Genomic DNA, 17,954 nt, shown 5'->3' on the forward strand with positions numbered 1-17,954 from the left:
ATTGAATCATGAATCCAGGCCCTGTGCACAAATGGGATATTTGTCACAGTCAGGACTGGAGAAGGAATCCCTGAATAGCTCTGTAAGAGAAAGCTTGGCAGAGGAGTTTTTCAGGGACCCCTGAGGCTCCCTCCTTGGCACTGGCACCAGCCAGAACCTGCTCAGTCCCCCTCCAGTCCCCTTTTATTCCCCAGGTCATTCAATAGGACAACTAATAAGAATGTGTACTGTGCTGGGCTGGCATGGGGAAGGAGAGGGGAAGTATTCTTCTTAACTTTCCAAGCATTTGTTTAGCAATGTCCTTGCTTTTCCGCCTTCTGTACCTGCTTGGATGTAGCATGTCTGAGGCAAGCCCCATCTGTTATGTCTGGCAGGGACGCAAGGCTGCTGTTACTTAGTTACTCAAATGAAAGGGGCAGTGGGGGGGGGGGTGTAGAGAATTTAGTGGGAAGCTTTTTAGCTCTCACTACAGCAGGCTGCCAATAAGAAATATGTCCAGGTCCAAGAATCTTAAACAGGGACAGAATTTAAATTAGTTCAAATGGTTTAATGAGGACTACTATGTCCTGAGCACTGGACTAGGCCAAGGGAGAAACACTCCTTGGATGGACACGGAAGGCCCCGCATAATCTGACACCAGTCTAGCCTTGCACCTTTATCTTACTCTACTGCCTGTCCAACCCAACTAAATTATTGACTGCCTCCTCTTTCCTGACTTTTTGCCTTTGCTAGTAGCATTCCCTATGCCTAGAATACCCTCCCATGCCCTGTCACCATTTAAAAACCCTCCTTTTTCCTCAACCAAAGCTTGTACTTTATCCTTTATGATTCCTTCCCCAGTGCCTCAGGCAGCATGGTATTCTGGGTAAAGGCTAGGCCTTGAGTCAGGATGGCGAGTTCACATGTGATCTCAGGTACTTCCTAGCTGTGAAGATCCTGGGCCAATCATTTAACGTCTCTGGGTCTTAGTTTCTTTATCTGCATGGATGGATGGACTTAGTGACCTCTAAAGTACCTTCCAGCTCTAAATCTTGTGATCCTAGGCATTCCTTCAGCACTTTGTACCTCTAGTATCCTGTTACTTTTTGTATCAAGGTTGAGTGCACATCTCATCTCCCCTACCAGACTGTAAGCCCCTTCAGAGTGGGCACCACGTCCAAGAGATAATAATACCCGTAGTGCTTACCTCACCAGGTTATCACAAGGATCCAGTGAAATAATGGAAATACTGTATGGGATACACTTTGCAAACCTTAAATTCCTATATAAATACCAACTATTATTAATTTTTTTTATTCTAAACTTAACAAACACCTAATAAAACAAACATTTTCATATACACAGTAGAAACCATAAATCTTCAATGCCTTTTGTATATAGTAGGCATTGAACAATGAATGTTTGTTAAGTGAATAAATAAATGAATACAAAATGAATGAAGTATGTGATAAAAATATTTGTGTAAAGGAGTTCCTAGCCTCAAAGAGGTTACAGTCTAGATCACAGGGGTGGGGAACCTGTGGCCTTGAGGCTGCATGTGGCCCTCTAGGTCTTCAAGTGTGGCCCTCTGACTGAATCCAAACTTCACAGAACAAATCCTTTTATTAAGGGGATTTGTTCTGTGAAGTTTGGATTCAGCCAAAGAGCCGAACTTGAGGACCTGGAGGGCTACATGTGGCCTTGAGGCCGAAGGTTCCCCACCCCTGGTAGGAGATGTAATTGAAAAACATTTATCAATGAAATAACTACCATTAAGTTCAAACATCCAAAGCTAAATCTCTGTTCCTGCCATTATCCTCTCACAGCTGGGCCACGTGGACCTAGATCCTATGAAGAAACAGATGGAGCATATCTGGAAATTTGTAAAAAAGCACCTGAGTGAGGGCCCTCGCTTTGATGCAGACAGTGCAGCTGGCTTTAAGAAGTGAGCTTCCAAAGTTCTCTAGCTCCCCTTCCACTATTAGTCTTCCCTTCCTCAAGCTCTCCTATTGCCAAGAAGTGGTTGTATCTTAGGTCTTTTTGGAAAAGACGGTCCCAGATCCTCCTGATCCTGAGTTCTTCCCCAGATTAGGTTTGAAGATTGAGAGGGGGGCAGAGGAATAAAAGAAGAAGGTGAGGATACTACAGGGGAAAGGGCGGGGTCCCTAGCAGGGTAGGAAGAATGCTTGGCCACATGCACAGTTCCTTTGCCACCACGTTTTGCCTCTGTCTCCAGCCAGGCATTAGGGTCATTCCTCAGGATGAAGGTATCTTGTGTCCAGAAGATCCTTGTTGAAATCCACCTATGTTCTTTTCTTGATACTCCTCAAACAACACAGTCCATTTCACTGCTCTGGGTATTTTCACCATCTGGCCCCTATACCTGGGTCTCTCTTCATCTCTTCCTCTTGCCTTTCTTTGAGCTCCAGCTAAAATCCCGCCTTCTACAGGAAGTCTTTCTCCATCCTCTTAGTCCTAGTGCCTTCCCTCGGTTTATTATTTCTAGTTTATCCTATATATAGTTTGTTTATACATGTCATTTGTGTATCGTCTACCCCATTAGATCGTGAGCTCCTTGAGATCAGGAACTGTCTTTTGCCTTTCATTGTGTCTTCAGCACTTGGCACGATGCCTGGTGTATGGGTTGGAGAGGATAGGTAGAAGTGAACATACTTAACTCACTTACACAAGTTAGCACTGACTACAGTACTCTGTCAGTACTAGCTGACTGGCCCACATATTCAAGTGTAGTGAGGCAGGGATTTTTAAGTTTTGATGAAGGAAAGGTAGATTCAGTGCCTTGCCTAACTCCCTTAACATGCAGTAGCCAGAGGACAATATCAAGGGCATTAGGGTACCTTTTGATCTTTAGATCCAAATCAGAACTTCCTTGTGGGTTCTTTAGGTCTGTATAACCTATAACATAGCCATCTCTTAGGGGGACCCCGAAGAACAACCACGAACCCCTCCTCCCAACCATACCTTTATTAGTGTGTTTGGGAAGTTGATCACAACTTTCTGGACTTGGGGTGTGTGTGATCTATTTCAGGCAACTCTTTGAGCGGGTAAAATGCATCTCTTGTGACCGGCCTGTGGAAATGATGACAAGCCCGTGAGTACCACCTTCCAAGGTTTGCTGCAACTCAGTATTTCCAACTATGTTCCATAAAGCCCTGATGTTCCATGTAATGTGAATAGGGGTTCTGTGAGAAAGTGCCTTTACTAGCACTATTTTCCAATTCAAAATATCAAATAGGAAATTAAATATACCTAAAATGTTACCTTTTTTGCCCTATAAAAATAAACTTCAACTTCCTTTTTTACACCAATATTGACCAGACCCTCTCCCCCTTAATCCCTGGGTTATTTCCCACCCTTCAGACCTCCAGAAACATATTTGTTTTGTCAATAGATTTCAAGCTCAAACATGTTCCTTGGCCCAGTTAGTTTGGGAATCACAACTCCTTCATGAAAAATTCATTCCCACCAGGGGGCACCATTTCACATAGTTTTCTCTCCTCTCTGACTCCTAGACACCTTTTCCTTCAAGGCATACCTTGAATACCTTGCTTTTGTAAGGCACTTTTTACTTACTAGCAAAGAACCTGATTCTCATTCCAGTGCCCTGAGTTAGGTCCAACAGAAATGATCATCTGATGAACTGAGGAAACCCAGTTCCAGAGAAGTTAAATTAAGGCCTTGCCTCAAGGTCACTCAGCTAATTAGTGACAGAGCTGAAACCATACCCAGGTCTTTCAGCTTCTGGTTCCCTGCTCTTTCCAGTGAACCATTCAAGGTCATGCCCACTGAATGATTTTTAGTGTTAGGGTTAGCATAAAAGATAGAAAAAAATACAGGCTCCCTGTCCTCATTTTTTTGTTGCTGTTCAGTCGTTTTTCGGTCACGTCCAACTCTTTGTGACCACATTTGGGGTTTTCTTGGCAGAGATACTAGGAGTGCCATTTCCTTCTCCAGCACATTTTACAAATGAGGAAACTGAGGCAAATACAATTGAGTGACTTGCCCAGGGTCAGGGTCACACAGCTAGTAAGTGTCTGAGGCCAGATTTGAACTCATGAAGATGAGTTTTCCTGCTTCCAAGCTCAATGCTCTATCCACCATACCACCTAAGCTGCCCCTACTCATAGCACAGAGTGAGCTTGTTCAGGTAAAGCTTTCAATAAGACTTTTGGTTACTCATCAAATGGACATGTCAAGTTGGAGAGAAGTATAAAAATCTAATCAGATCTGATTATATTTATTACCTCCTCCCTTCTAATCTATGAAATCTTCATTGAGAAGATGGGCTTCCAACTGTATTCTCCCCCTCCCCATCTCTCTCCCTTAATAATATAGGTAATGGTGTTTTTCTGGGAATTCCCATTTATTTTTCTGTACTCCTCTTTAACAGGCAGTTGATTAGTATCCAGAAAAAAAACTTGTACCCCTATGCCAGACCAGTCAGTGCAAACAGCTATGAATATCTCCAACCGCTGAAGTTAAGGTGAGTGGTAATGGGGCCTGGGAAACCACATCCCAAATTTCCCCAGAGCTCTGGGACATAGAAAGGACTTGTTGGGTCCTAAGGCCTTACTCTTCCCTTCTAATGAGTCACCCCCAGAAGAATCCTGTATACCTAATTCCACTCTACAGAATTTATGGGGAACACCGTCCCTATGCAGTCACAGTCAGCCACTGGGACTCAGGGTTGACCTATCCCCAGAAGGTATGTGCCTCACAAATTATGCAGAAGCCTATGTTTTTGAAGTAAGGGGGAAGACTGGGGAGAGGGGAGAGGGGGAAACGGTATGAGTGAATAAGTGAACAGCGGAGGCTGAACACTGACTTCTGCCTCCAACTCCAGCAATATTGCAAGAGACAAAAATCACTAAGGACCCAAAGTCCCATCCAGTGGCCTGGCACTGCTGGAATTTTTCACCAGTTGGGTGGAGACAGACTGACCCTGCTGGAACATAGTTCGATAACAATAACACTGTGATTTCTGTCTCAGAAGGAAACATACTTTGACTTGTTTGAACATGCCAAACCCCAGACAATCTGTTTCCACCTCCACCACTCTAATGAAGCTGCCCTCTGGAAGGTCAACATTAGCTACCCAATCACCAAATTTCTGTTTAGTCTTCATCCTCCTTGACCTCTTTGCAGCATTTAACACTGTCAGTCACCTCCCTCCTACAGGATATTCTCTCCACTTTAACTTCAGTAACACCTCACTTTTCTTTTCTTCCTCCTACTTCTTTTTTAATTGTTATTATAAACTTAACAAGCATGAACATTACCATATACAAAGAACAATAAAAAAAAGAGATAGGCAACCATGAATCTCTCTCTATTATGTACAGCTTGGCTTTTTAGAGTATTAAATTTAGCACAATAATACCAATGCTATACTACTTGTCTGACCTTCCCTCTTTTCTTGTATTTAAAAAAAAATTGATTGACACTCTTCATTCCTTTTTTGTATTATAAACACTCAAAACTTTCCTCTTATTCTTCCCCCACAAATAGAAGCCCTCCCTGGTAACAAAAAAAAAAGTATAGCCAAGTAAAACAAATTTGCACGTTGGCTGGGTCTAAACATGTATGTCTTGTTCTGTAGCACCCCTTTGCTGATCTCCTCTGACCCTTTAAACACACTTCTGTCTCCTTAGGATCTTAAGTTTAGAACTAGAAGGGACATTAGAGATCATCCTCTTCAAGTCTTTCATTTTACAGATGAGGAAACTGAGGCCCAAAAAAGTCCATTGACTTGCCTGAGGTTGCACAGGTTGTAAATGGCAAAGTTGGAATTTGAACCCAGGGCCCCTTGTGCTAATTCCAATGCCTTTTTTTACTCCATCATGCTGTCATTTGCTGACTCCTCATCCTTTCCTCTGCCATTTTAAGGTGTGTTACCCAAGATTTTGTCCTTAACTTTCTTCCTTCTCAACATTTTCTTCCTTGGGATCTCATTTACACAGAATGCCTCAACTCTCTATTTTCAGCCCTTTTCTGAGCTCCATACTCACACCACCAACAGCTTCCAGCACAGTTCTATTTGGATTTCGAATTTTTCCAAAACTGAACTTATGACTGTTTTCCCCCCTAAACTTTCTCCCCCTTCATGACCTCACTATTTCTTCCAGTTACATCAGTCTCAAGTTCTGAGATCTGGAATTCTCTCTGATGCTTCCTTGTTGCTCATCTCTCACATCCAGTCCTTTACAAAACAACCTCTACCATATCACTTATAAATGTCTCTCTCTCTTTATTTCTACACCACCCTAGCTCAGACTCTCAGAATTGTAGATTTGACAGATGAGGAAATGTGGCTGAGAGATGTTAAGTTACTTGCCCAAGATCACAGATAGTAAATGGCAGAGCCATGACTCAGTGTTAGGATCTCTGACTTCATACCCCACTATTCCTTCCACTCTGATGCACTCTTTTTCTTTTTCCTCTCTGCTCAAAAAATTCCACTGATTTCCTATTGCCTACAAAGCAAATTTTGGTCTCTTTTGCCTAATGTTCTGGGCTCTCTACAATCTGGCAGCATCCTACCTTTGCAGTGTTCTTTCATCTTACTGCTTCTCACACACTCTGTCCTGAGTAAACCAAGAGCTCCTGTCTGTCTCATAAATATATTCTGCATGAAGGACAACTAAGTGGTGTAGTTCACTGGCCCTAGAGTCAGAAGGACCTGAGTTCAAATGTGGCCTCAGACCCTGGGCTGTGTGACCCTGGGCAAGTCACTTAACCCTGATTGCCTCCCTAAAAAACAAAGAAAACAATAATATGAGCATTTCACCACATAATTGTTGCAGATTTATTCAAAAGGGGGTGAGACCATTATGTGAAACTTTAAACATTTGTGCCAGTATTACTTAAAAATCATTTATTACTAACCTGTCTTTGGTGCAAAATTGGGATGCATGGAATACTTGTGAATACATACGTGAAAATTGAATACTGACAATGGATGTGTTGAGAATTGTAGGCATGTGGCTCACAATGTGCAAGAGATTAATGCATATCCATATGCCACTGGTAAATCCATTGCTTCTCTGTTTATCTTTTAAGAGGCGTGACGAGCAGAATTATACCATGCAACAATTACACAATGAAAGGTTATAAACCAATTTTTGGACTGAAAAAACAGGGTGCGATGATTATGCGGTGGCAACAATTATGCAGTAAAGTACGGTATGTGTGTGTGTGTGTGTGTGTGTATGTGTGTATATATATATACTTGTATTCTGCACTTTCTTTCCTCCCTGCTTTTGTTCATTCTGTTTCAAATACCTAGAATGTCTGCTTGTTGAATTCCAACCCAACCTTGAAAGCATAAAGCAAATGCTCTCTCCTTTGGGAAGCCTTCCCTGACTTCCTTAATTCTTGTATAGTGCTTCCCCCACCTTTTTTTTTCTAATTAAATTTTATTTCTTTTGATCATTGGAAATCTATCTACCTTCTCTCTCAGGGAAGCCTTCTCTGACCTCCTCATTTCTTGTGGAGTGCTTTCTCCCCTAACTCTTTTTTTAAATTAAGTGTTATTTCTTTCAGTCAATGATAATCTACCTTCTCTCCCTTCCCCCCGCCCCCATTGAGAAAGAAAGAAAAAAAATCAAACTCTTTTTTTCTTTCTCTTTACAGCTGCTGACATTTATTTAGTATTTTATGTTTTCATTTACATAAATATCTTACCTACTTTAACTCACAACAACCTTGTGAAATAGATTTTTCAAGTATTAACTCCCTACACAGTTGACAGTTGTGAAAACAAGATGGGAGAGTTTAAGAGACTTAAAAACAAACTCTTGTTACAAAAGTGTATAGTAAAGCAAAACAAATTCCCAACTTGTTCATCTTCTTTATATGTTTGTGTATGTGTGTGTGTGTGTGTGTGTATACATATAATATATGTTTTAATCTCTGCTCTGGGTCCATCCCCTCTCTATTGGGAAGTGAGTAGCCTATTTCATCCTGGGACATCTGAAATCATAACTGGCCATTGCATGATCAAAGTTCCTAAGTCTTTCATAGCTATTTGTATTTACTGTATTGTTATTACTGTATAAATTGTTCTCCTGGTTCTGTTCATTTCAGTCTGCATCAGTTCATACAAGTCTCCCCACTGAAACCCTCCCCTTCATCATTTCTTATAGCACAGCATTATTCCATCACATTCATTTACCATAACTTGTTCAGCAACATATAGTGCTTTGTTTCAATCTAATATATTTGGCATATATTATTGTGTATTCTAGATATCTGTCATATGTTTCTCATTCGCCTAGTAGACTTCAAGCTCCATGAGGGCAGAGACCATGTCTTAACTAAATTATGTCTCTCCCCAAGTATCTAGCATAGCACAATAGGGACTGAATTCATCCTTTTAAAATTGAATTGAACAGCAGTGGACTTGTGGTTCGAACTGAGTCATCTATACCCTCTGGTTTGGTCCCCATTGTGACCGAGTATGTTCATATGTGAGACAGCTTTGTGAAACAGTCAATCAGTGATGAGGGTACAGCTTGTAACCACAGAATATCTGGTTTTCCTCCACTGAGACTCAAACTCCAACCTCAACAGTACTTTACTTACCCAACTAAGCTCACTGATCCATTCCTGATTCCCAACTAGAGAAGATACTACAACTATCTGAACCACCATTAACCCCTACCACTCTCTACTTTCCCTTCCTCCTTTCTCACCTTGTAGGTCCCCAGCTTCCCTTCTCCCACCAATCTCTGTATGATAATAAGACATTGATGATGATATAATCACTCACATTTATATAGCTCTTTACAGTTGGCAAAAAGACTTTCCTCACAACTGTTCTGTCAGCTATGTAGTACAAGTATTATTATCTCTATTTTACAGATGAGAAAACTGAGTTTAAGTGACTTGTCCATGGTCACACAACTAGTAAGTGTCAGAACCAGAATTCAGACCCATGTCTTCTGATTACAAGTGCAGTGCTTTTTCTAATATGCCATGGTGGCTAAGAAAAAGCATAGAGAGTCCAAACCTGGGATATGAGAGGCTCTCCACCAACACCCCACCACCAACATCACCATCACTACTAAAAGGCATCCTTTCCTACAGTAACCCTGATGAAGATGTTGCCAAAGACTGAGAGCTGCACCTGAAGAAGAGCATACCTTTCCAGTTTTAGTCAGATTACTGCTCTCCCGGAGGCTTTCATAGGCCCAGTCTAAGAATTTTCTTACATATCCTGAGCCACTAGCCTGAGTGGTCCTGCTCTCCATGGCTCTACCAGCCCTTCCCATGCCAGGCTGCCTGATGCTTCAGGACCCAACCTGGCTTCTTGAGGCTCAGTCTGAGCTGGGAAGGAGGTTGGTCCCCTCCTCACGTCAGCCATCTTTTCCTAGAGAACAGCAACGAGTACAACACCTGCAACCTATACAGGGAATGACCAACCTCCCCGAACAAGCCAACGTGCCCAGAGATGGTCAGTCATATTGGGATAACAATTCTAGCCTGAGGCCAATCATGAAGATACCGAACCTCACCACCCTTTATCCATATGGGGATCCATCTGTGTTTCCTGAGAATGTGAGTGCAGCCTGCTTCTGGTTCATCAAGTTCCAGATGAGGGGGTTTCTGTTTAGGATCCCGGGGTCAGGATGAGGCAGGGTGGTGGCTTAGACTCTCTCTCCTCCTGTGCTTAGACTCATCCCAGGCCTTAGTGGGGAGATGGGGAGAAGGCTCTACTCCAGAGCCTGTAAAGGAACCGGGACTTTGAGTAGTAGAGGAGGACAAAACAAGTTGAAATTGGGAGTAATATGCCTCTGGGAAAGGGAAAGCTGAGCAGCCTTTGAAAGTGAAAGGAATATAGCAAGGGAATCATCCCCTTCCCCTCTTCCCCTAAAGGGATTGAGTTATAACCTGGGGGCTGGGTTGGGCTGTCTCTGTCTCCTCAGAGTGAAGTGAACATTCTGGGAGTGGATGGGGTCATGTACAAAGGCAGGATGGCCTCTCATGGTGCTCCACATTCCATTATTACTGAGAAGGACCTGGCAGGTATGACTTGTGACAGGTTTGAGCGGGGACTTAGGGTTCAGATATACCACCCCCTGAGAACCTTACCTTCCTTTTCCCTCATGTACTTTTGGGGCTTCTGGCCCCAAACAATCTAGTTAGCTCTGGTATCTGGAATAAGGAAATAACCTGGCATAGGTCCTTCCATCTAGAGCCCCCTGATCAGTGGCATTATCAAAGAAGCAACATTGGTATAATTTCAACCAAGCTTGGCCCTACAGAGCAGAGGTGGAGGACTGTGGGTGTAAAACATTACATAGGCTATTAGATTCAATTGATGTGTGGATTTGTTGTGCTGAATTTATTTATTTATTTATTCTTTATTAGAAAGGATGACTTGTGGGAGTGGAGAGGGGGAAGGCACATATTAAGAAATGAAGATAATATAAATATGGAAGATAACAATGAAAATATTTAAAATAAAGAGATAACATGCCATAGTAGAGAGAGCACGGGGCTGAAACTTAGAGAGATCTGGGTTCAAAGACCTATATCTGCCATTTCCATCTGTTTGACCCTAGACAAATCTCTTTAATTTCTCTCAGCCTTTGTTTTCTCACTTGTGAATGGAGTGACAGTGATGGTCAAATAAGATGTAAAGTGCTTTGAAGACCTTAAAGCGTTGTCTAAATATCAAATATCATTTTTAGGGTAAAGCAGCCGCCTTGAGTACAATACTGGGGTGCCAACACCTTTCAGAATTAGAAATCCTTTCCAGCTTGCCAGGGACCCAAGCCTCAGGAAGAGCACATCAGGGTTGACTGATACGCAGTACAGTAGATAGAGACACCTGGGTTTGGATTTTGAGGTCCTAGGTTTGAATTGCAGCCTCTGCTACTTAGGATTGTAGGATTGAGAGCTGGAGGGGACCTTTAAGGCCATTAGTCCAACCCTTACATTTCAGCATGTCATTTAACTTCTCCGGGTCACTCCCAAAAATTTGATTTGTAAAATGAGTGGGATGGACTAAATATCCTTTAAGATCCTTTCCAACATTAAATCTATGATCCTGTGAGTGTAGAGATGGCAAAACTCTCTTCCTCCATATACACAACCATTCCAGGGTATATATAGAGGGTGTCCCAAAAGTCTTAATGAGTTTTAAGCTATTAAAATTTTCATAAGCTTTTAATCTACTAAAGCATAAGAGATTTTTGGGACACCCTTGTTGGAGGAGCTTCCTCGGACAGATTTTCAAGTTGTGTCACTATGGTGGCAGCTAAGGTTTGTCCCATTCAGTGGTAGCCCATGGCTAGCTCCATCTCAGTTGGAGAGTAGGCAATCACCAATACCCCCAACGCAAACCAGAACCGAAATTCATTGGTTGATTCCTTTAGTCATTGAAGCCCCCAGTTGATCCTCAGCCTGGTACTAGATAATGTAGATGCGACAAAGAATATAAGGCTTTGTGAAATATTGGCATAAGCCACAGCCCTGAGGGTGGGAGAGGGGATCTGGGGGCGGGGGGCTTCACAGGCGCAAGAAATCTGAAAGAAACTTCAATAAACTCCCATTTGCTCACCCCTTCCTTCACTCCCCTTAGGATTAAAGATCCCAAGGCCCCCACCATCCCGCAGTGGATGTGAGCGAATACGTTCCAGTATCTCTGGTACCATCTACCCTGGTGAGTCTTCACCTAATCCCTCTCTCCTGGGGCCCCAATCCCTGGATTCAATCTCTGTACTCATCAGTTCTTCCTAGTTCCAAATCAATTCCTCACTACACCTCTTGTCCAGAGGGCTTCCTTTGAATTTCTGGCCTCTCCTGTTCTCATCCTACCAAAGAAGGCTTTGCCCAACCTCCTCCCCATAGAGGAGGAACTATCTTCTATCACATTGGAAGGAGCAGAGAATGTCTCCCTGAATCTAGTCTCCCTATGGGGACATAATTCTAGGACAGTCTTGGGGTGCTGAAGAATACAATAAGTAGATCTCCCAGGTTCCCTGCCTCACTGTCCCCTAAAAAAGGGCCATTCCCATTCTTATTCTGGACATTCTAAACAATCTCACCTGTCCCATTAGTACCCATGATTCTCCCCTTCATCTGCGTATAAACCTAAGAGAGAAGAGGCTGGAAGAGGGGCACAAGCGGCCTAGGGGCAGGGGCCGAAGTGCTTGAAAGGCATATTATCCACAGTGGAAAATGATACTGAGTTTATTTTCTCATGTGTTATGAGAGGTGGCAGGGCAGCGAGGTAGCAAAGTAGATAAGAGCACCCAGCCTGGTATCAAGAAGACTCATCTTCTCGAGTTCAAATATGGCCTCAGACATGTACTAGCTGTATGACCCTAAGCAAGTCATTTAACCCTACTTGCCTCAGTTTCCTCATCTGTAAAATGAGCTGAAGATGGAAATGGCAAACCAGTCTAGGATCTCTGCCAAGAAAACCCCAAATGGGGTCATGAAGTCTCGGATATGACAGAAACACAACCACATCAAGCAACAGTGTATGTATAGTAGAGAGTTGACCTAAGAGTCAAAGAGACTGGGCTTCATGTCCCCCCCTGGGATACACACACTGACCTCCTAACCCCAAGCAAATCACAACCTTTCAATGACCTAAGCCAGTGGTGTCAAACTCAAATAGAAACCGAGGCCACAACATCCTATGTAAGGATCCTTGCGGGAGGCATACTGACTTAGAAAACTACATATTAACATCATCTACATTCTACTGTACTTTTGTTCATTGTGTTAAATGTTTCCCGATTATATTTTAATCTGGATGGGCCCCTTGGCCTTGCCTGGAAGGATGTGTGTTTGATACTTCTGTTCTAGGCTACTCCCTACTACTATATGTTGCCAAAGAAGATTCTGACCTGCATTGGTAGAGACAGTTTCCTGAATAGGAAGTTTCCTATACCAGTGAAATCACAGGTCCACTCCCTATCTCCCTATCCTATGTGCAGCTAGGTGGTGTAGTATATAGAGCTCTGGGCTTGGAATTCGGAATTCCTGGTTTGAATTCTATCTCAGACACTTTGTAGCTGCGTGATCCTAAGTAAATCACTTAACTACTTCTCAGCCTCAGTCTTCTCATCTGTAAAATGAGGATAAATAATAGGATCTACCTTAAAAGGGTCACTGCGAGAGTCATATGAGATACTGTATGTAGAGTGCTTTGTAAACTTTAAAATGCCATATATAAGCATTATTTATTACTATTATTATTATTACCAATTTACCTGTGGTTCATTTAATAGCAAAAAGTCCAGAAACCCTCAGCCTCTCCTCTGTCCTTGGTACCATCTTCCTGTAATGTAAGGTTGGATGAGATCCTTCTTGAAAACTTGAGCAGGGGGCAGCTAGGTGGTGCAGTGGATAGAGCACTGGCCCTGGAGTCAGGAAGATTTGAATCCAAAGCTAGGGTCAGACACTTACTAGCTGTGTGACCCTGGGCAAAATTACTTAACCCTGATTGCCTCAAAAACAAACAAAACTTGGACAGGACTAATTCTAACCACAGTACAAGGTGGCCCTTACTTTTCCACTCCTGACTGCTTCCCAGAGACCCAGGGGAAGGCACATGAGGTAGCAGAAAGAACTTCAGCTCAAAGATCAGGAGATGTAGCAAATCCTTAAGCTTTCAATGATCTAGGCCAGTGGCGTCAAACCCTCTGCATGACTCCAGCTAATCAGGTTCCCTGGACAAGCCAACCATTCTTTCTGGCCCTCAGGGTCTTCCTTGATTGAAAGGAGATAATAATATGTTCCACTGGCCTCACAGAGATATTGTGATGATCAGCTGAGCAAATGTATGTGGAAATGCTTTGGAGAAAGGTAAGGGGCTTAGGGCCAGGGCTGAGGAAATCTTCTGTTCCATTGCAGCCTCACGCCCCAGAACCAGCATGACAGCTGATGTTCTGCAGCAGCTCACTTTGCATCCCAGGCTGACTTCAGGAACTCTCCAGCACTCCCCATTCTCAACTGCAGATATGTCCAACACCAATAACAGGCCTGTTTGCAGACCAACTACCAGCGGTGGCCCGTTTGTCGTCAAGCCTAGCTCTGCTTCTTTGCCTGTCAATGGCTTCAATCCCATTTCACCAGAAGAGGGAACCAGCATGTGAGCCCCTCCCACTCCCTCTTCCACTGATGTAGCCCTCTCTCTTCCATCAGGAGTCCTCCACTCACAGCCCATCCCCTAACAGAGATCAAGCTGGTAATGGATTCCATGGCCAAACAAAGCTGGATGGATTTGAAATCAGAGAACCTGGGTTTAAATCTCAGCCCTGCCACATATTACCTTGTGACCTTGGACAAGTCACTTGCTCTCTTTGGGTCTTGATTTCCTCATCTGTAAAATAAGGAGGTTGAATTAAATGGCTGTTAAGATCCCTCCTCTTCTAAATCAGTGATCCCTCTGGGGCCATCTCTTGTCCTTCCGTCCTTCAGTATTCTAGCTTGCTGTAAAAATGCTGGGGAATTATCAGTTGCTTTAAAATAAAGTGGATTGTTTAAGGGGTATGAGGCATGGATCCAGCTGAAATTCTCAGACTGCTGTTGGGGAAAATCAGCCCTGCACCTCTCCCATTGGTCATCTTCCCATAGGTAGAGCATCTTCTCATATGCTGACACTTCTGCTCACCCCAATACTTTTCTCCCCAGGGTGAAGAGGGGAGTGGTGAATGACCCTCGAGAGAGCTAGGCCAGTCCAGCCCGAATTTTATGGCAAGAGTTGGCAAATAGTAATAATCATGGGCTCCTGGATGCAGAGCTAGAAGGGAACTCAAAGGTCTTCTAGTCCATCCCCTTATTTTCAGATGAGGAAACTGAGGCCCAGGAAGCATCAGTGACTTGCCCAAAATCATATAGGCAGTAATCATCAGGGTTAGAATTTGAACTCAGGTCCTCTGACTCCCAGCCTAGTACTTTTTGCACTGTTCCAGCTCTTTAAGTTTTTCAAAGCATTTTATACATATTTTCTCCTTTCATCCAACCTCTTTGTGGCCTACCATCCAGCAAACTGCTGCCAACCACCTTCCAAGGCTCAGTTCCCTCAGTGTCCCCAGGGGATTAGGGCTCATCTTGACCCTGCCCTGCACAGCCTTTCCTTTCTTCTAGCCAAGAACCTATTCCTTCTTACCAAGTTTAGTTTCCTGTCTAAATTGCCTTGGAAGCCAGTGACTCCTGGATTCCTGGTGTCTCCTCCCCTTGCTTCTACCACAGATGAATATTTTTGGAAACTTCTACTCAGAATAAAATGTATCTATTTTTTTCACTCTGGATGAAGAGAAAATATCTTGGGACCACACACTGAGGGTGGGGCTTGCCTTCCACACTCATGTACAGAAGAATTCCCCCTTCTTCTTCCCCAGAGAACTGGGGGGTGGGAGAGGAAGAGAAAAAAAGGAAGCCTTACAAGAGATTGGCTTCTGCCCTCCCTTCAGGGCCCACCACTATCACTGTGCTTAGCTCTGCTCAGTCATGAGCCTAGACATGGCAATTATCAGAGCCCCTCTATCATTGTGCGTTGAAGTCATTCCCCTTCCAACCCCCCAGCAGAAGAAAAGGCGGTCTCATTATGGGCATTGATGGGTCAAGTAAGGACAGAGGGTACAGTACCTAGAGGAATGCTTACTTCCAGTCCACCTTAGGAAGGTACTGCTCTCTCAAGTCCCTCCATGACACTAACCAAGTGAAAAAGACAAAGAGCAAGTCATCTTGAAGAAGAATAATGGGAGATAGTATGGTACAGTAGAAAGAGGTCTGACCTTGGAGACACAGAAACAACCCTGACAAATACTACCTGAATTAACTTTGAACTGGTCACTTCACCTCCCTATGGAAATTGTGGTTGGACTAGATGACTTCTTAGGTCCCTTCAACTTAAAATCTATGATCCTCTTATAAGAGGAGTGTCCCCAGTGAGATTCACATAGAAGAACCATGGCTGGATCCCACAGGGGCTAGGATTCTGCACCCACTTCCTTTTCCTAGCCAGACTCATGGTTCAATCTTGGGAGCCTGGTCTCTAATGAGAGGAGTGACAAGGCTCTCTGTTCTCACATGCTTCATCTTATTAAACCTCAACCCTGGTGCTCAAGGGACAAGGTTATGTGCAGCTTGGATTAGAATTCACACCTGGGGTTTCCCCAAAAGGAATAAAATGATACCAATGTACAATGTGAATCAGGTATAAGGTATGTAATTTATTTCTACACCCAAACAGAATTTTAGGCATAGGACACTAACATGCACTCACTTGACAAAAACAAAACGAAATTTAATAATTTATAACTATGATTACAATCTGTTAGGAGGTTGATAGTTAATCTTCATCAAACACAAGACAAGTTGCAGGACTACTGATTAGGCATCTCATCTCTTCACTGTTCAACATTCTCTTAGTACATATCTGCTGGTAAAATGGCCAGACTTGGGCCAGTCCTCTTGTTGGTGACCATCCAAAAGTGATGAAGTAGTTGCTAGGGACTGCCATTCAGCTCTGATGTGATAAGACCCAGGACTTCTAAATCTGTCCATAAGGTTGTATTTGTACCCAGACATATTCATTTTAAGGCAAATACCCATTTTCCTAAGATCAGGAAAGAGCAAACATAAAAAGAAGCAGCCCAAACCCAGCCTCAAGCTTGCCGGAGCAGGACATATGCTTAGGTGCCAGATATTTACATCCACATGGATGCCATGGTTGGGATTGGGACAAGCTGCTCCTTTCCCCAACTCCCTCTTGGGAAGCAGCTAAAATCAGTCCTGAAACAACTGACAGCCAGAAAAGTTGAGGGGGTTAAGTCATTCCCTTTCATGTATCCATTAAATCATCAGCTCTTCTGGCTCCATAGTTAATTAATAAACATTAAGTACCTACTGTGTGCCAGGCACTGTGCTAAGCACTGAAGAATTAAAGACCAGTCCCTGATCCCAAGGAACTCACAGTCTGATGGAACTACAGCCAATATTGGGTTCTTTATCATCTCAGAATACAAACCTTTTAGTACTGAGTCACATATAGCTGGAAGCAGGCCCCAGAACTCCTACATGATCTGGACTGGGACCAAGAATGGCAACTCTGAGCACTCTTCATGTGATGGCCCCTCTAGGATATCAATCTCACCACATTTTGATCCTTAATCAATCCTTAACAATTACTACTCTGTTAAATGTCTATACAACAACCCTACTAATTTTTTTAATTAGAAAAACAAACAAACTCTACAAGTCAGATAGGGCAGGGGTGGATAATTATTCCTATTTCATAGCTGAAGAAATTAAACCTTGTGACTTGACCAGGATTACACAGCTAACTAGGGACAACTCCAGTACTAGAAAATTGGTGTCCCAACTCCCAATCCTGTGTTTCTACACTGAACCGTAGTTTCTTTCTTGGATTTGTGGCTGGGTTGGGAGGTTTTGGGGGAGAGAGGGAGCATGGAGAGGTAGGAAGGGTAGTGAAGCATGAGCCCAGTAACGGGAGTTCAGATGAAGAGGTAGGTAAATAGCAAACCTCCATTCAACAGTCTGGTTATCGTAACCAATCAGTTCTAAAGGCCATTTAACCACTCATGAAAGGGGAGAGGAAAAGGATGGTATGACTATTTTATCACTGTTTTTGCTGCCAGAGTCAATTTGTCTTCTACCTCCTTCCATATTTTCCTCTTCCATATACAACGCCACCCCCTGTCCCTTGCCCTCCACCAACCGGTGCCTGAATGCTACCCTTGATCAGCCAAGACTCCACCTCATTTCTCTTTATGCACTGGGCTTTTCCTTTCCCCTTCTGTCCATTTAAATTTCTCAGTCCCATCTATTATTCCTTCACTCTCCTGCTTGGTAACTAGCTCTTTCATCTTTTATGGCTAATAATAAGTTAATGAGTTAACTTCTTCAAATAACATGTGTATTTTAGCAGGGTCTTTCTTAAGGCCTTAGTCCATGTGTGTGGGGAATGT

General features: G+C 43.2%; 1 protein-coding gene across 1 annotated transcript in view; it reads left to right on the forward strand.

The window, feature by feature from the left end:
• Positions 1 to 15,265, forward strand: part of CUNH16orf96 (chromosome unknown C16orf96 homolog) — a 60,369-nt gene extending 45,104 nt beyond the window's left edge. The window contains exons 10-16 of the mRNA XM_020978628.2: positions 1,806 to 1,924; positions 3,029 to 3,091; positions 4,391 to 4,483; positions 9,375 to 9,558; positions 9,927 to 10,026; positions 11,588 to 11,668; positions 13,873 to 15,265. Of these exons, the coding sequence (XP_020834287.1) occupies positions 1,806 to 1,924; positions 3,029 to 3,091; positions 4,391 to 4,483; positions 9,375 to 9,558; positions 9,927 to 10,026; positions 11,588 to 11,668; positions 13,873 to 14,114 (882 nt within the window). The 3' untranslated portion in view covers positions 14,115 to 15,265. The remainder of the gene's footprint in view (positions 1 to 1,805; positions 1,925 to 3,028; positions 3,092 to 4,390; positions 4,484 to 9,374; positions 9,559 to 9,926; positions 10,027 to 11,587; positions 11,669 to 13,872) is intronic.
• The last annotated feature ends 2,689 nt before the right edge of the window (positions 15,266 to 17,954 follow it).

This window comes from Phascolarctos cinereus, unplaced genomic scaffold, assembly GCF_003287225.1.
Source record: "Phascolarctos cinereus isolate Bilbo 61053 unplaced genomic scaffold, phaCin_HiC Scaffold_4;HRSCAF=312, whole genome shotgun sequence".
Taxonomy (NCBI): domain Eukaryota; kingdom Metazoa; phylum Chordata; class Mammalia; order Diprotodontia; family Phascolarctidae; genus Phascolarctos; species Phascolarctos cinereus.